Source organism: Histomonas meleagridis (assembly GCF_020186115.1).
Source record: "Histomonas meleagridis strain 2922-C6/04-10x chromosome Unknown contig_4, whole genome shotgun sequence".
Classification (NCBI taxonomy): Eukaryota; Parabasalia; order Tritrichomonadida; family Dientamoebidae; genus Histomonas; species Histomonas meleagridis.
The window spans coordinates 335,380-354,623 of record NW_027150883.1 but is presented as its reverse complement, the minus strand read 5'-3'; the positions used below and the strand labels follow the sequence as shown (position 1 = coordinate 354,623).

Sequence of the window (19,244 nt, the reverse complement as noted above, 5' to 3'; positions counted from 1 at the left end):
ATTATTTTCGCAAAACTTGGCTAAAATTTCGGCAGCAATTGACTTTTCGAAAGAAACAATGTTTCCAGGTTCAGGAATGGGATTTTCATAACAAGATAATTCAGGATATTCAGGATGGATTAAATCATCAAATACAATAGAAACATGAGTATCAATATGGTCTCTGCTAAAAGGCGTAAAATCTTCAAGTACTTCTTTTTGATTTTCTTTTAATGGAAATGATTTTTGTTCTTCCTTAGTAGAGTTATTTTTTACTTCCGCGATTTTTTGTGTGCTATCTACTTCAGCAAGCTCTTCTTTATTTTGAGGGTCAGAATCATGCAGTTTATCATTATTATTGATTTTAGATATATTTTCTTCTGATTGTGTTTGCTCAGAATTTTCACTATCTGATATTACTGGTGTTCCATCGTCATTTAGTTTTGAGGCTGAAAAAGGATCAAATTTTGAGCTCATGAGATTTCCACTTTTAGGAATTAGGGTGCCCCGATAGCCAAAATTCAGCTCAAATGAAAATCATAAATTTTACAATAGTCGAGGAAAGGTGTAAAGTCTTTTAGTAATTTTACAATATTCTTATCAAAAAGCATTTCCTATTGTATATGCAAACAAATGATTTTTAGATTCTGTTTTGCTTGATGTTTTATGATACACAGATAAAAAATGATTAAAAATTTATATTACGATTAATCAAATTTACTTACATACAAATATTTATTTGCGGTGTGTCCGATGCCCTATATTCGCAGTCGAGGCACGAGATAATAAACCTGTTGATGCATGCGCATAATTGTTATGCATTGAGTTTCTTCTTAATGAGTAAGAAGAGTTTGTTTTCCTTAAAATTTCTTCAATTGATTCATCTTTGACCTGATTCATGGTTGCTTTAGAAGGAGACAACGCGGTCAATCGCATCTTTTCGGACGAAGTTAGCTTGGGCATTGGTGGCGGCGTTTGTTTAGATGAATAAATTTTCTCATTAATCATTTCTTCAAGTCGACGAATTGATTCATTTTTCATGGTTTTGTCAACAGAATATTCTTCGATTTTCACAAGAGCGATATTTCTTATTGAAGAAATTTGTTGCTTATATTTTTGCGATGTGGATAAATCAATTGATGATGTGTCTTTGTTGAACTCATTGAACTCATGTTCGTGCATTTCAGTGATTTCGTCAAGTTCCTGTTGTTGTCTGGCTAATAACTGCTTTTTAAGTTCGGAAAATTGTTGATTAACTTTTAGCCTTCGTCGCTCAAGCTCTTCCTCACAGACGTCAAATGATTTTTCTTTGAGTTCTTTGGCTTTTTCGAAGTTGGATAAAGCAGCTTCTTTTTTGGCTTGCTCAAGATATTGAATTTGTTCTGGAACTTCTTTTTCTGATTCTTCCAAAAGAGTGTTCACACGATCTCGCTCTAGATCTAAAAGTTCTATGTTATGCTCATTTTTTATTTCTTCATACAAGACTTGATACTTTGAATATAAATAGGAATCTTGCTGTCTTTTGTTTTCAGCATTCTTGAATAGCTTCCCCCTGTGTTTGTTAAATAAATTATTTAAGTCATTTGAAGCCTGATTAAGTGCCTGATCTATTTGATTCTGAGCATTTTTGCGAAGTGTGTTTAGAATTTTCGAGTTAATAAGTTCAGCAGCCTCAAAGTCAAGGGATTCAACTGCCTTTTGCTTTTGCTTATAGAGATCAGACAGTTGTGTTCCTTCCATTCGATATACGTTAGTGGACGTTAATATTTTTCTAAAGTTTACACGCAAACATAAGCATCAAAATAATTTGTTGCAGCAAGTATAAGAGTTAAAGCAAACATATAAATCAGCTTATCCTTGAAAACCAGTACATTTGTATTTGTCGTAATTTGTTTGTTGAAAATATATATATATTGACTATTAATAGAGCACAGATCTTAAACTTTGTGCACTAAGAAAAGACTTCTCTCAGGCGGTCAAAAAACGATGGATTCGTTTTTGTAAATGGTGGAATAAATTTTAGATTTCGTTGGTATATCCTTGATGATTGATTAATCTTTGCACCACAAGTCGGAACACCATCTTTTGTATATTTTTTTTCGTTTTGGTTAAGAGTCTTTTTTCGATTTTGCGAAAAGATTTCCTTTGAAATATGAGATGAAATCGGTTCAGTAGATTTTATAAGCTCTCTTGTGATGACGACTTCTGCCTCAAGAGAAGAGTCCAGTTTATTCATCAAAGTATATAGAACTACTACGATTGTTAAATATATGATTTGTGATTTTAATGGATCTAATATTAGAAACCCAGAAAGTAAATGCATTGGTGAAAAGAGAATAAATATTCCACGAAGATATGGGTCAACCTTCCAAACAGTTAATTCATAAAAATGTAAATCATTTTTACTTGGATGATTAACTGAAGCCTCTTTTATATAAGAACCACCAATATTTGGAGAACCTCGAAAAAGCTGATATTTTTTTGAATTTGTAAAAAATTTATATTGAAAGAGCAAAGAAAACAAAAACAAAATCATTTTCACCAAAAAATTTAGTCCGGTGCCAATTGAATTCATTTCAGTGAAGCTCCATATGAAATATAGTACAAGTCCTGGAAGAAGGTGAAAAAGAGACATCCATTTAAACGTTCGTTATTGGACTACCCCGAATTAAATGGCGATTTTAAGATATGATATACCTGATGATTTACAAGTCCAGGCAATTGATACTCCAGAAAAAGGTGAAAAATTGCTTTCAGAAGCATTAAGTAATCTTGAAGAATATTCAAAATCTTTGATAAAATCACACTCCAATATTCTTCAAGAGTTAAAATCTCGAGTTTCTAAAACATCAGAAGTAGCAACACTTTCTCTTGAAGAAAGTATGAAGACTATTACAAAATTTGATGTATTTGCAAAAGAAAAAATGATACAATTAGACGAACTCATGGAAAACGTAGATGGACTAATGGAAGATATAAAAGCAATTGACTTTTTATACGATGATGTCCTTAAGCTTTCTAAGCTTCTTTACTCACTTGAACAATTTATGATAAAACAACCAAGTTAAGCAATCATAGTGAAAATCCTTGTTCAATCTTGAACAAAATAAAAAGAAAGCAACAAATTTTTATGATGAGCTATCGATGCATCTAGTTATTATTTGTAAGTAAACAATACATTATCCATCTGGTTTCAAATCAATTAATGTGAAAAGTTCTTTGGTTTTACTCAAAAATTTTTTTCTGCGATCATGATCGATGAGAAACAATGGTCCGTACAGTTCCCCACCGGCCATTGAAATTGAAAACTCGAACAAATTTCACATAAACCGAAAATCCTCACCGCAGAAAAAAATGTGCCAAGCTGTGAAAAACCTTTAAATCAATGTTACGACACAATCAAATTTTCTGCTGAGTTTTTCCCTCATAGTTTAGGATTTGCAAATAGTTTTGGTGGGATATTGATATAAAATAACAAAAAGAAATTTCTAATAAGGCTGTGATTGAAAAATGAATTCTTAATCAGATTATCTCAAACAAAATTAACGAACATCAATAATTTATTGTGTTTCGTAAGATCTATTTTTAAATCATTTGAACATTTCCATTTTCTACTGGGAACAAACTAAAATTAGGAAACTGATCATATTGAACGTTTTGATTATTACTCACAAATTGTAAACCCTTTTTGCCTCTTAGCATTGGTGGTGTGTGCTTAAAGCATGCTATTAGTTCTTGACGTGTTTTAGGAGCTGGAATAAAAGGAGGGTACATTTGAAGCATTTGCATTGGCTGTGGGAAACATGGATGCTCTGATACGCTCTCATCTTTAGGTTTGTTTTGATTGTAAGATTCTAGTTGCTCGAGTTTGATAAGCGCAGAATCGGTAAATTTTTGTTTGTCAATTTCAAGTGTTACTGTTTCGTTTGCTCTTGGCCTGAAAATAATGTACTTTATTCTTCGATAGTTGCAACTTCTTCTTCCCATTTTTCAAATTGAACAAGGCTCGATAAAACCTTCTGAAAAATGTAAACGGTCGCAGAATTTTATGCCAACAAAAGCTCTGTGATCAAGAGCTCACGATGATCGGATTATGAAAATAAATTATTTTAGGATTGACAATATTTGACACTTTAAAAAAGAATTATAATTAAAAAACAAAAAATTTTTTTGTTCTTTTTCATTGGGTTTAAAGAAATCCTTTTTTTATTGTTCGGCATATTTTTGAATTGACCTTTGACCAAAAACGATCGTTATACAAATTTACTCAATCCGTGTTCTCAAAATTTTCTTTTATCAACACAAATTTTGTGATCGTCATCAAAAGCGTTTTATGGATTCTAAACGTTGACAAAAAGGCGAAAGGAAAACGTTATTGACATCATGTGCGCATTGCCTGTTCTTGTATTCTTGATACAATAATTCGAACAAGCAACTATTGGTTATTCATTTCATCAATCATTTTCAGAGCAATTGAAAACCTTTTACATATATCTTCATCTCCCTTATTTCTTTGCTTTATTTCGCTGAAGGTACGTGCTGTTTCAATTTTCTTTTCGGATGTTAGTAAGTATATTTTTTTCTTTTCCCAAAAAATTACTAACTTTCTTTTATCTGCAAAGTTTAACTGAATTACCCTATCATCTGTTCTAAACATTATTCCATGTTCAGACTTGATCCAATATTTCACATGTCGAAGAACATCATTTGGTTCCGGATGTGGAAGTTCGAAATATGATTCATCCTTTTTTAAAAGCGTTGCATATTTTGTTAATATAGAAACTTTCTTTGCATGTTTTTGATCATCTTTTTCAATTATCTGAGGATTTGATACTTGATAATTAGCATAATAATGTATAAACGTTTCATAAGGGTCTATAACCATTCTTGAAAAATCTGTAAAGACCGCTCCAACAGTTCCATCCATGAGTAAATAAATTAATCCTACATTTTGATTTTTGTCATAGTACCTTGAAACCAAATATGTTGGTAATTGTTCTGTTTGTGGTGCACTTACTTTAGGCACAATTATTTCTGGAACTTGTTTTGCTTTTGGAATGACACTTTTCTTTACATTTTGCGATTGGAGAATGAATGGATGCTTAAGTAGATCGCTTGCATGAGGTCTTGCCTCAGGTTTTACTTGCAAGATGGACTGAATAAAGTCCTTTGCAACAAATGAAAGTGATATGTTATTTGGAAACGAATAATTACAATTTTTGATGCATTCATATGTTTCGTTTTTGTTGCGTCGATCAAATGGAGGATGCCCAACTAGCATAATAAAAGCACCAACGCCAATAGCCCAAATGTCGCTTTCGAAGCTGTAACCATTTGGCGCTTTAGATACAACTTCTGGACTGAGATAACCAACAGTACCACAAATGCTATGCCTTCTTTTTTTCTTTTCGATACGTGTGCTAATTCCAAAGTCAGCTATTTTTATTTTACCATCATCACCAATAAGAAAGTTTTCAAGTTTAAGATCTCTATGTAGTACTTGATTTTCGTGAAGATATGAAACGCCATCAATTATCTGATATAAAAGTTCTGATGCTTCTATTTCAGAAAAGGTGCCTTTTCGTTTGAGCATGGTCTCAACAGATTGGTTGGTGCATAACTCTAAAACTAAATATGAATTGAAATCATCCTCAAAATGATCATAAAGTTTTAAAACATTTTGATGATTAAGAGATTCTTGAATTGCTATTTCTTGATCTAATCTGGATTTGAAATCTGGATCTTCGGTAAAATCTAAAGAAATTGCTTTTAAAGCAAATCTCTTCCCTGTTCCTACATTAAGAATTTGAAAAACTGTACCAAATGAACCATGACCTAGTTTCTTCTCTACTACAAAATTATCTTTTCTACCATCATCATGGATTCTTTGAAGCTTCGAAGGAACAGCTGAGTTCATTTTTAAACGTTCCTTGTAAACCAACAATTACAAAACGTACATTTATGGGGTACCTCATTACAAACGTCAAAAATATAATTCATAACTTTACAAAAAAATGCTAATAAAAGTTGGATGAGTGGGGGCTTATCCATGCCAAATGATAGAACTGTGATCCTTGTTCCTTAACCAATGCCAATAGAGATTGTTTTGGTCTGTGGTTAAACTGGAAATTTGCTTCAGCTTCAATTTTTGGCAATAATATAAGAAATGCATCTGTTTCAATAATACCAATTCCTCTTCCTTCTCCTGCTAGTAACGAAGAATTTCCATTCAATACCATTCCAATAGGCTTTCTTTCACCTTTGATTTCAGCAACTTTATCAACAAATTGATAGTCACTTATATCTGGCAAATATATGTTTGAAAACCTTGATGGCGTTCCTCTCTTTGCCATTACAATCGAAACTTTTAGATATGAATTTTCTCCGCTTTCGCATGAGATACGAAATTGATCTGGAAACTGGTAAAAGTTCAATGCAATTCGTTTTCCTTTTGGTTTTGAATCGTTAGCTGCTGTCATCTCTAACATTTCTTTTGTCATTAGCTGAAGACCAACATTTGTATCTGGTCGATCATTTGGAAAGTTGAATCTTCCTGCTTCCAAATCTATTTTACGAGAGCCTTCAAGGCCAAATACTCTTGCTCCCTGTTTCACAAATTTTTTGAAAATAATGCTTCCACATCCAAATGGTGAAAAGACAAGCCAACTAGCTCCAAACCCAGTTGGACTTGTTGAATAACGTTGCATGAGCAAAATTGGTATAGACCCAGAAGGCCCTTCAGCCATTGGAAAGAGGAGTTTTGCTCTCTCTTTGTTGAATTCATTTTCATCAGGACAATCAAATAAACGGTCGCTGAATAGTCTTGATTCGCAAATGTTCGAAGGAATGTTTTGAAAATCAAATAAAGGAACGGTCTTATCTTCTAAGTGATCAGGGAAGGTTCGAGGATCACTAGCAGTGTAAGAAATACTAAATCCAGGAGGTACTGCTGATGGATGAGGAATTCCATAAAGAATCTGTTGGATGGCTTCAGGAGTTTCACCTGATGGTTGAAGGGACTGGCGAATAACCTTTGTTGATAATGGACCACAAACTTCAAAAATATTAATTTTTCCGTCAATGATTTCAAGTTCATAGCTGCCGTCATGTAATGAACTTCCTAGTTCACTCTTAAGTGTTGGATGAGAAATAATCCATAGATGTGAATCTGATATCCAAAATAATTGCACAGGTCCAATTGGATAGCCATTCGGTTGGTAAAATTCTGCCCCAAACATAATATGAAGGGATGGTTCAATCCGAGAATTTGGCTTCATAAATTTGGTTAAAACATTAATCAAATTTTCGTGTGTACCTTTCAAAGAAATAATTGTTGTGTATGATATATCTCGAATAGTACAGCTTTCTGCAGTCATTCGGATAAAGTTTCGAGTCTGTTTCATTGTGGGAGCTAATGGAATTTTCCAATCCCAAAGATCGACCATGTGAAAACGTTTAGCATGCCAAAGATGTGTTTCAAGCCATCTATGTTTTTCATTTCTGTGTACTGCTTGATTTGTTCCGTGATAACGATACTTTTGATGATCTCTTCCCTTAGGTTTATTTCGAAGTTTGGCTTCTAATGCACTTTCAACTTGACCTTGAACCGAAGGACGCATAGCCCTTGGAACTTTACGAATGTCATAGCTCATTGCCCTTCTTCGAAGATGTTTTGGAAGTCTTTGAAAAACTCGTTTGTTGGATGGCTTTTGATTTTCCATCATTTCTATCATCTTGTTTATGGCAGGGTCACGCTCTTTGGCAATGTCAACAGCTTTGACAACAGTTGCAAGAGCCATTGAATATAAACGTCCCCAAACTGCAATTTAAAGTGCTTTATTAAAAAAGTGTATTTGCGAGAGCACTAGTGTTGTGGAATTTAAATTACATGATTTTCAATGAAATTTTTTGAAATGATTACTCATAAATAAAATTCCAATTGGATAATCTATTTAAAGTTTACTGATTGTTCCTTGAAAAATAGTTTGATAGTTTCATAAAAAAGTTTAAAAAATATTTTCAAAATGGTAATTTTAATCTTACACATATTATAGAAGTATCCTAATTTTTAGTTTCTATTTCTTTGTGGTACATCTGGTAATTGAAATATTTCATTATTTCTTTACTTGATGCTATTGATGTAAGTGCTGTTTCACATAAGAAAAAGAAATGAATTTTCAAATATTAATTTTAAACTTTGAACTATTGAAATAAATACAAATTAATATAAAAAAATAGTCTGAGTATTAATATCATTTCCTTTTTGTTCTAGAAGTAAATTAACTATTTCTGTATGACCATTTAAAGATGCCACTATGTGTGATGTTTGAAATAATTTAAAGAATTTCCAAATATTATTTTGAAATATTAAATTATTATAAAAAATTTTAAATAAAACAAATAAATATTTTTAGCATTAATATTGATTCCTTCTTGCTTAAGAAGCAATTTAACTATTTCTAGATGACCATGTGCAGATGCATAAATAAGTGCTGTATTAAATAATTTAAATAATTTCCAAATATTATTTTGAATTTCCAAATTATTAAAATATATAACAATTAAAACAAATAAATATCTTTAGCATTAATAACAATTCCTTCTTTTTCAAGAAGTAATTTAACTATTTCTGTATAACCTTTTGAAGATGCCCATATAAGTGCTGTATTAAATAATTTAAATAATATCCAAATAATATTTTGAAATAAAAAATTATTAAAATAAATTTTGAATAAAACAAATAAATATCTTTAGCGTTAATATTAATTCCTTTTTGTTCAAGAAGTAATTTAACGATTTCTGTATAACCTTTTTCAGATGCTTTCATAAGTGCTGTTTTAAATATATAAAATAATTTCCAAATATTTTTTTGAAATAGAAAATTATTAAAATAAATTTTGAATAAAACAAATAAATATCTTGAGCGTTAATATTAATTCCTTTTTGTTCAAGAAGTAATTTAACTATTTCTATATGACCATTTTCAGATGCTTTTATAAGTGCTGTTTTAAATATATAAAATAATTTCCAAATATTATTTTGAATTTCCAAATTATTAAAATAAATTTCAAATAAAACAAATAAATATCTTTAGCTTTAATATCAATACCTTTTTGTTCAAGAAGTAATTTAACTATTTCGGTATAACCTTTATAAGATGCTAACATAAGTGCTGTAGCAAATAACTTAAATAATTTCCAAATATTATTTTGAAATATGAAATTAAAAAAATAAATGAAAAATAAAACAAATAAATATCTTTAGCATTAATAACAATTCCTTCTTTGTCAAGAAGTAATTTAACTATTTCTGTATAACCTTTTGAAGATGCATAAATAAGTGCTGTTCCAAATATTTTAAATAATTTTCAAATATTATTTTGAAATATGAAATTATTAAAATATATAACAATTAAAACAAATAAATATCTTTAGCATTAACATCAATTCCTTCTTGTTCAAGAAGTAATTTAACTATTTCTGTATAACCATATTGAGATGCATCAATAAGTGCTGTATAAAATAATTTAAATAATTTCCAAATATTATTTTGAAATAAGAAATTATTAAAATAAATGTTAAATAAAACAAATAAATATCTTTAGCATTAACATCAATTCCTTCTTGTTCAAGAAGTAATATAAATATTTCTGTATAACCATATTGAGATGCATCAATAAGTGCTGTTTGAAATAATTTAAAGAATTTCCAAATATTATTTTGAAATAAGAAATTATTAAAATAAATGTTAAATAAAACAAATAAATATTTTTAGCATTAATATCAATTAGATTTTGCTCAAGAAGATATTTAACAAGTTCAATATTTTTTGATATGACGGAGAAAACTAAAATATCTTTAGGAGTAGGATTATTTTTTATAAAATATTTGACAAGATATAAATTTCCAATTGTTGAAGCTCTATTAATGATGTATTGATCTGGCTCCATTCCTTCTTCTTCCAAAAATGATAAAATTTCATAGTTATCATAAGAAATACAAGTTGCACCCAAAATATTGATAAATTTAATTGGTGATTTTTGGTTATTAAAATCTTCAAATTTGTTTTCATAAAGGAAATGAAAAATATCATTTTGATGAAATTTAATAGCAGCTTTGTATGAACCTTTAAAAGATGAATTATTTTGCTTACATAAATGAATGATTTCAAGATTTCCACTTGCAACAGCATATTTCCCTGTTTTTTTAATATTTGCACCATTCATAAGTAAATATTTAAAGCATTTAACTGATCCAAAAAATGCTGCATAATCAATTAACGTAACTCCTTCATCTTTAGTATAATTGTTAATATAATCACATCTTTCATAAAGTGATGGTTTAATTGTTTGGTCAAAATCAAAATCATTTTGTGATGTTATTTCTTGAAGTTTTTCTATTTCATCATTTCGAATTATTTTTTCAATTTCATTTGGATTAACTCCTTCTTTAACATATTTTTTGTGAAGTTCAAAATCATTCCTTGAAAGTTCTGTATAATTATTAAGAAAAGCTTCTTCAAATAGATCAAAATTAAAATATCTTTTCTTGTTTTCTTCTTCTGTCTTATAATGTGCAAAATATTTTATTTTGATGTCTTTTGTAATTTTCGAATTAATTAGATTACATTCGATCATTTTATCCAACAAATAAAATGCTTCATGTTTATAACTTTTCTCCAGAATATTTTCGAAAATACTAAATATTTTAGGTTGATTAGGATGTTCTTTTTCTTCTGATTTTTGTAATGTTTGCAAAAAACATAAATAACTATTACAGTTTTCCCAATTTAATGAAATGTGAGTTTGAACCATCTTACAAATGATAAGATTAAACGTGTAAGGGTAATTTGAATCATATAAATTCATTATTTTTTCAACAGAATGTTCAATATTTTCTTTTCTTAAGTTTACCACTATGTTATTAAGTGCTTTAATGATTTCCATCAAAGAACAATATTCTAAAATGAATAAACGGTTCTAAGTGACCATGATACCCCACTTTAATAAGGAAATAGAGTTCCAAATCCTGCAATATTTTTTTCCAGCAGTAATTTTAGGAGATTACAAAAATTTCCCTCATTATGAAATTTCGATTGTTCAATCTTTCGAAATTCGATCTGATTTCGACCATACTTTTTCGGGAGTCTTAGAATGATTCCTATATAGTATGTTGTATGTTAGATATTTTTATTTTCTAAATCATTATCTTGTACCATTTTTATTAAAAATTTTGAGAAAAAGTGAAAATACATGAAAAAATAAACTTCTTCAAAAATTTATCGGATGTAACTTTTTATATGGAATGGCGCTGGTCTTTGTATAGTGATAAATAAGAATATATGATTTAATGTTTATAAGTATTATATTTTTTTTAGTATATTTTATATATAAATTTTTTCGAAAAAATAGTAGAGAATGATTGTACAATCTGAGGGTATTCTCAGGAAATTATTTCGATTGAAAATATTTTGATACAATTTTGACATTAACACACAAACTTTTAATAAAAAGTCGGTTGTTTTAAGTCGGTTTTTCCTGTAATTCATTCAAGTGAAAACGTTTTCACATTTAATCTAATGGCATCATATTCGATGAAAACTCACATGTCACATTGGCACTTTCATCTTCCCTGCATATCAATTATATGTCACGTAATAAGATAAAACGCATTAAGAGTCAAAAAATATATATACAAAAAGTTCAAACAACGAACAACATAAATTATTGACTGCAATGGGTTTCACTCAAAGATACTTTTAATAACAATATAATAGGATTTGAACATTTTATATTTTTATTCCAAAATTACTGTAATCTTCCATATCTTGCATTATAGATATCATTTTAATGAAGTTTTTCGATGTTATTTATCAATCTATTGCAACACTAATATCTATAAAAATCTACCATAGATATTAAATGCATTAATTACTGCGGCATGTTTCAAATACAGCTTTGTTCGTATTTATATTCAATGTTTTTACTTCCTTATCCAAAATTTATTTTGATCAGAAAAGCATTAATCAAAAAAAAAAAAAAAAAAAAAAAAACGAAGTTATTCCAATTTTATTGATTATATTTTTTGTTAATACAATGCAATCATATGAAGCAGAGACAAAAACACTCACATTATTTATTGATTTATATGATCTATCAAAAGAGTATATGAATGTTACAAAACGTGTTATAATTATTAATGTTGGAGAGCTTGAAAATAATGCGTTCAGAGAATGGCCTTTATTAACAACAGTAATAATTGGAGAAACAGTTGAAACTATAAATAATGGAGCATATGCATCATGTAAAAAATTAGAATATGTACCATTTCAAGATAAAACATTGAGTTCAATTGGAGATGGTGCATTTTATGAATGTATTTCATTAATTAATGTTACAATTCATTGGTGATAATGCATTTTCGAAATGTACAGGACTTGAAACATTAACTTTAGATGTAGGCGTACGAAGTATTGGATCTGATGCATTCAGAGGATGTACAAACCTTGTGAATATTTATATACCAAGTTCTGTTTATTCGATCGGAAATGCATTTTTAGAATGTACAAAACTTCAATTTATTAAAGTTTCAGTTTAAAATTTTTAATATTGGTTTATGAAAATGATGGGGTTTATATGGAAAGAAATTACACAAATTATTATTCATCCGAATGGGAAAAGTAAAACAATCACAATTCAGTCACTTCTATTAAGGATTATGCATTTGCAAGAATAATTTAGAAACAATTTTTATTGGTGAAAATGTTCATTATATTAATTCTTGCGCATTTACTAATTGTACATCACTTCAATGTATTCATTTTAATGGAGAAACTTCACCAGAAATATAAAATGGTGCATTTGTTAACATAAATGCGACAACATTTATGACATTAAAAACATATCAAAATGAAACATTTGGAAATATGAATATTACTAAGGGACAACATTTGACGAATGTCTCCCCCAACAAGCATATTCACATTGACACAAAGTGATACATTCACTAAGTCGAACACATTCACTGCATCAGTTGCTTATCCATCGGATGTAACTTTAACACATTCGTGCACTTTAACGCAGTCATTGTCTATTACACTTTCGATTACATTTTATAGTAAATATATAAATACAATTTCATCGTTCACATTTGAATAAAATTATAGTTATATATCGATAAATGTCATTTATTACTATTACATAAATACCTACATGTATTCACAAAATGATTCAAATTTTTTTTGTAATGAATTTGTATAATGCAAAAACAAAATTTAAATTATTTTCTCCTTTGAACTTATGCTTCAACAAAAAAATATTTTTTTTTACGTGTTACATATATAAAAAAAACACAAATAAACTTTGAACAAAGAAAAATGATGATAACTTTTTTTCTATCACGATCAAAAAAATTGACTTTTTGAACCAAATTTCCATTCAATTCTAATGTGAAATTAAATTGCCGGCCAAATATTCAATTAAATTTCATGTGGATTGCTGCAGGGTTTGATTTTGGAAATGAAAATTATGTTGTAGGTGTTCCAAAAAATGGAGTCGAAATAGCACAAAGCCAATCATCAAATAGAATTTCTCCAACAATGATCACTTATACAGGAACTCGGAGATATGTTGGTGAACCTTCTCTTCATCAACAAATGATATATCTGGATAGTACAGTTTCACAGCTAAAAAGACTTGTTTGTTTGCCTTTCAGATCAAAAGAAAGAGAAGTTATTCAAGATATGGTATCTTTTACTCTGACTGAAACCGATGATGGTTATACAGGAGTAAAAATCCCATTCAAAGAAGAGACCATAATAATGCGACCAGAACAATGCATTGCTTCTATATTAAAAGATATGGATAAAATGGCCAAAACTGTGGAGCCAAAAATCTCCAAGTACATTGTAGCTGTTTCTCCATGGTGGCCAGAGAAGCATCGTCGTACTTTACTTAATGCATGTAAAATTGCAGATATTCAATGTCTTTCTCTTGTTAATTCCACCACTGCAGCAGCCATTGCATATACTATGACTCATCCTGAGAAGTTACAATCCGAGAAATCCGAACCTTATGTATTTATTGATTTTGGAAATTCATCAATGAACGTTGCTGTTGCACTTCTTAAGCGTGGGAACATCGAAATCAAAAGTTTTGCCACTGATAACCATCTTGGTGGCTCTTATTTCACCACTCCATTAATTCAATATCTTCTCGACAAAGTCAAACAAAAGTATAACATTGATCCTACAACTAATCCACGTGCGATGGCACGATTCCGGTCCACAGTTGAGCAAGTCAAGAAGACACTTTCCATTAATCCTGTTGTCACATTTGAGATACAAAGTTTACTTAATGACATTGATGTTTCGATTCTTATCAAACGCGAAGAATTCGAGTCCCAAATCAAAGAATTACTTGATCGCATAGAGTTACCTATTCAACATGCACTTGATTCCTCAGGTTATAAGATCGAAGACATTAAATCCATTGAACTTTTAGGCGGCGGCTCACGTGTACCATCAGTACAAAACCGAATATCATTAATCTTTGGCAAAGAGCCATCGCGATCATTAAATTTGGATGAATGCTTTGCGATTGGCACAGGTTATTATGCTGCATTGTTATCACCGACTAAGTTTAAGATCGATTTAGTTGTGAAAGATATAACTCCATATTCAGTAATAGCTGAATGGAGTGATGGCCATCCGAAAGAGAAAGAAATATTCCAACAATTTTCGGTGATACCATCGATTAATGAGATTACACTTAAAGTTGTTAAGAAATCTGAAGTTAAATTACGTTCTAATGGCGAAGAGATTATTCATATTGAACTTAATACTAATGTTGAAAAGGAAGTTGATGTAATATTACGAATTAAGTTAAACCAAAGTAGTATTATTGAAATCGAATGTGCGAAATATAAAGAAGAAAATGGAACTGAAATTCCAGTCGAAATTAAAGCAACGATTCCCGAAATGTTAACGAAAGAAAAGCTTGAAGAGTATCAAAAACTTGAAGCTGAAATGTCAGAATCGGATTTAAATGAAGAAAAGATTGACGACATTCGTAATGAACTTGAAAGCAAAATCTTTAATTTACAATCGATAATTAAAGATTCGAAAGATTATATTGAACCAAATGAGAAACTTCCAGAAATACAAAAACAACTTGAAGACATCCAAAATTGGTATAGTGAAAATGAATTCGATCGATTACCAATTAATGAATATGAAACGAAATTAAATTTAATCATTGATTTAATTAAGCCAATTAATGCGCATATAAATAAATATAATGAAACTATTGAAAAGATACCAAATATCCAAAGTAAACTTGAAAAAATATTAAAGACAATTGAAGAAGATAAATCGAATTTGGATGATAATGATTTAGTACAAATACGTGATGAAATTACTTCGAACATTAACAAACTAAAAGAAACATTAAACACGCCAAAGTATAACGAAATTGATTTCGATGAAAATTCATACAACGAAAAGATAAAAGAATTCGAAACTAAGTCAAAAGAAATAATCGAAAAGAAACAACAACAACAAAAGCAAAAAGAAAAAGAACAACAACAACAACAACAAGAACAAAGTTGGAGAGCAGAAGCAAAAGAAGATCCGCGAAGACAACGCGAAAACTTACGACGTAAATTCATGGAACAACAACAAATGTACGACAATGACGAAAACGAAGAAGAGGAAGAAGAATACATTGATCCGTGGAGCGCAATATTTGGCATTCCATCGATACGCCGAAACAGATATCCGCGACGTAAGCAGTATAATCCTGAACTACTTGAAGCGAAACGAAGAGCGGAAGAAGAAGCGCAAAGAGAGCGTCAGAAAGAAGCAGAACGAAGAGCAGAGTTACAAAGACGAGCTGAAGAGTTAAGGCGACAAAAGCTAATTGAAGAAGAAGAACGAAGAAAGAAAGAAGAAGAAATGCTCCGTAAGCAACAGGAAGAAGAAATGAGGAGAAGAAAAGCGGCGCAGAACATGTGGGGCAGCGAGGAAAGTCCGTTCCAAAGGATATTCGTGAATGATGACGATGATAATGACGAAGACGAAGAACAGCAACAGCAGCAGCAACAGTACGAGGAACCAGACATATGGAGTAACATGTTCGGCATACCAAGTAGAGTAAGGCAGAGGCCGCGGCAGGAGGAGATACCGCAGTACCGAAGGCCGCAGAGAAGAATACAAAGAGACCCGTGGGGTGGGCCAATGATGTGGCAGAACCCGTTCTTCTGAATTATAATAAAGAATGAACTCGTTTCGATATTAAGTGATGAAAGAATTGGAAATATGATAAACAAAGTTTAAATTATACGAAGAAATTACATTTTTTTGTGAATGAGTTACATCAAATAGTAAATCTTTATATATCATATATTTATGTTAATTTTTCGAATTCAATAACGAAAATAGAAGCTTCGGCTTTTTCAAATCGTACACCACCGATAAACTTCAATTCCAAATTCGGTTACAACAATTGGAGGCTCAGCATTTTCACACTGCTATAGTTTAAGAATAATGACAGAAGTTTAGCAGAAATTTCAGATGGTGCATTTTCGAATTGTCATAGTCTTTAATGTATTTATTATTACGGTACTTCACAACCATGGATTGGAGAAAGTGCATTTTCTTCATTTAATGCAGCAGTTCTTACATATCCAGCATATGAAGACTCAAGATTTGGTCCATTTCGAGTTAATGAATAAAGTGAAGGAGCATGAACACCGGTATTTACATATTCGTTTTCAAGCTCAAACACATACACAAAGTCGAACTTCTAAATTACAACATTAAGCACAAAGTAAAAAGAAGAAATTGACTTTTTAGAGGATATATGATATAAAACACATAACAAAAGATCTTTACCATAAATAACAATTTCATATACAAAATTATGATAGAACTATTTATTCCATTTCACTAAAAGTTGAAGAGTTTTGGTTTATGAGTGGATCCTTTGAAAACTCCGCCGCTTTTTGCGCTTTCCTTTTCTTGTATTTGAAGTAGATACAGAATCCGAGCAGCACATACATTTGGATGGCAGCTGTGAGTGACCCGAGCCACGTAGACCAATCATCGCCTTGCCCAATCATCATGAACAATGAGCTGAGAGTGCCGCCAGGCGCTTGGAGGAGCAACAAAATAATCGAAAACGATCCGGGATCTCTCAGACGAATAGTCGTAACAATTTGTGGTATCCATGTAATAAGAGCAAATACAAATGAAACTGTTCCTAATGTTTTCCCTGTGTATTCAACTTGTTTTGATCCTAATCCATAATTAAAAATGAAACCGATAAAGAGACAAACGAGTAAAAAGTTGCATAGAAAACATAGGCCAACAAAAAGAATGCTTAGTTTTCGTTCACGCTTGATTTTTTCTGCATCACGAACTGGACGTGGTTCTTGATCAAAAAAGACAAGGCAATAACATACAACAGGGAAATAAATAAACCATAAAAGAAAACCATTTATAAAGGTTAACATTCTTGGAAAGGCTTTAACAAAACCAACTTGAATTATTCCGATAAAATCAGTAGTACGAAGACATATAATATTTAATGTTGGATTCATAAATTGTGCAAAGCTATTTACAAAGACAAAATAAGGATTAATTCCGAAGGTTGATCGATTTTTTACAATAATAAATAATTGAGGGAATATAGAAATAAAAGTACCAAGCCCGATTACAATACCAACAATTAGCCAAAGAATAGGAGTTGCGGGAAAGTTTGAAGAGTAATCTACGAAACCACTGAATTCATATCCCATTGTATGACGGTTTGAAGTTAACTGTTAACAATTAAACGGTCGTCCCCGCAAAAAGTCATTTTTAACGTACGTATTTTGCGCCACCAATTTCCAGATGGTAGAAATTGTCTTCCATCAAGCATCTTTCTTTAAACGCATTGTTGACAGTTTAAAGGATCTTGTTGAAGATGTTACATTTAATTGTGATTCAGATGGAATGACTCTTCAAGCTATTGATGTTAGTCATGTTTCTTTAATCTCCATAGAACTTCCCGCAGAAACTTTCTCGACATATACATGCACAGAACCTTTAGAATTATCTTTTAATGTTGGAACATTAATTAAAGTTTTAAAGAGTGCTGGATCAAATGATTTACTTACAATTAAAACAGATCACCAAAATGAAGACATTGAAATACAAATAAATTCACCTAACGATGAGAAGTCAACTCGCTTCAAACTTAAACCAGTTGATGTTCAAAAAGAACCAGTATCAATTCCAATGCATCAATACAGAGCTAAACTTTCTCTTGGATCTGACGGACTGACCAAGCTTGTAAAGAGTCTTTCTGAAGTCAACGATTCTGTTACAGTGAATTGTACAGATGGATCTGTTTCGTTTTCAGTTTCCGATTCTCTTGTCGATGCTATAACAACTTATAGCACTGGAGAAGTTCCAGGAAATATGGATGAAGATGTTGAAGTTAATGTTTCTGAGTCATGTCGAGTTTCCTATGCATTACGATATTTAAAGGCAATATCCGCTGAATCAGGACTCGCAAGTCGTGTGACATTACATTTTTCACCAAACTTCCCTCTTCTTGTTGAATACCAACTCAACGAAGGAGGATTTGTTAAATTCTATCTTGCACCAAAAGTTGATGAAGATGGATCAGATGAAGAACTTTAATAAAACAATGAATTGTACAATTAGCTCAATTTGCTGATTACCTTTACATATGTGATCGAATTTTTTTTTCATTGTTGTTTTGTATTTAGGGTTAAGCAAACATTATGGTGCAAAGTACATAATGATAATCATCAATATTATATTGATAAAATAGAAAGTAAACAATCATGAAAACCATGGTAATAAATATCAACAATTATCAAAAGTTAAAAATATAACCAACGAAATTGAGGAATCTAAAAGGTAGACAAGCTCTGGGCCACACTAGTCACTTGATATCAGCTTATAAAATTTTTAAATTTTGAAGAATCAAAAAACATTAAGAAAATAAAATATGAATATGCATTTTAAGCAGCAGACAAACAGGAAGTTTCTAAGATCATTAAAATGACTTAAAAGAAAGAACAAAAAATTTAAATCATATAATTGAGCACATTAAAAAACACTTAAAAATCAAAACAAATTCCTTTCATTTCTTATTTCCTTGTATATGTTGTCAAAAAAAAATCTGATAACTGATATAATGAACTTTTTGACTTTAGAAATTATTTTCGTGATCAAACTTTTACTTAACTGAAAAA

The 19,244-nt window shown here is 30.5% G+C and overlaps 7 protein-coding genes across 7 annotated transcripts; 2 read left to right on the top strand and 5 right to left on the bottom strand.

Annotated features, from left to right (window-relative positions):
- Positions 1–714: 714 nt before the first annotated feature.
- GO595_005877 (uncharacterized protein) lies at positions 715–1,719 on the bottom strand (the record flags this gene model as incomplete). The annotated part of the gene is made up of 1 exon (XM_067919167.1): positions 715–1,719. One exon carries the CDS (start codon positions 1,717–1,719, stop codon positions 715–717), a length of 1,005 nt encoding a protein of 334 aa, XP_067773913.1.
- A 1,845-nt stretch (positions 1,720–3,564) lies between these two features.
- On the bottom strand, positions 3,565–3,966 carry GO595_005876 (uncharacterized protein; the record flags this gene model as incomplete). The annotated part of the gene is made up of 1 exon (XM_067919166.1): positions 3,565–3,966. One exon carries the CDS (start codon positions 3,964–3,966, stop codon positions 3,565–3,567), a length of 402 nt encoding a protein of 133 aa, XP_067773912.1.
- A 448-nt stretch (positions 3,967–4,414) lies between these two features.
- Positions 4,415–5,896, bottom strand: GO595_005875 (CAMK family protein kinase; the record flags this gene model as incomplete). The annotated part of the gene is made up of 1 exon (XM_067919165.1): positions 4,415–5,896. One exon carries the CDS (start codon positions 5,894–5,896, stop codon positions 4,415–4,417), a length of 1,482 nt encoding a protein of 493 aa, XP_067773911.1.
- Positions 5,897–5,996: 100 nt separating this feature from the next.
- Positions 5,997–7,778, bottom strand: GO595_005874 (ribonucleases P/MRP protein subunit POP1; the record flags this gene model as incomplete). Its single annotated transcript, XM_067919164.1, has 1 exon — positions 5,997–7,778. The coding sequence occupies one exon, from the start codon at positions 7,776–7,778 to the stop codon at positions 5,997–5,999; it is 1,782 nt and encodes a 593-aa protein (XP_067773910.1).
- Positions 7,779–13,464: 5,686 nt separating this feature from the next.
- On the top strand, positions 13,465–16,239 carry GO595_005873 (dnaK protein; the record flags this gene model as incomplete). Its single annotated transcript, XM_067919163.1, has 1 exon — positions 13,465–16,239. The coding sequence occupies one exon, from the start codon at positions 13,465–13,467 to the stop codon at positions 16,237–16,239; it is 2,775 nt and encodes a 924-aa protein (XP_067773909.1).
- A 671-nt stretch (positions 16,240–16,910) lies between these two features.
- Positions 16,911–17,489, bottom strand: GO595_005872 (PQ loop repeat family protein; the record flags this gene model as incomplete). The annotated part of the gene is made up of 1 exon (XM_067919161.1): positions 16,911–17,489. One exon carries the CDS (start codon positions 17,487–17,489, stop codon positions 16,911–16,913), a length of 579 nt encoding a protein of 192 aa, XP_067773908.1.
- A 379-nt stretch (positions 17,490–17,868) lies between these two features.
- Positions 17,869–18,663, top strand: GO595_005871 (proliferating cell nuclear antigen; the record flags this gene model as incomplete). Its single annotated transcript, XM_067919160.1, has 1 exon — positions 17,869–18,663. One exon carries the CDS (start codon positions 17,869–17,871, stop codon positions 18,661–18,663), a length of 795 nt encoding a protein of 264 aa, XP_067773907.1.
- Between the last annotated feature and the right edge of the window lie 581 nt (positions 18,664–19,244).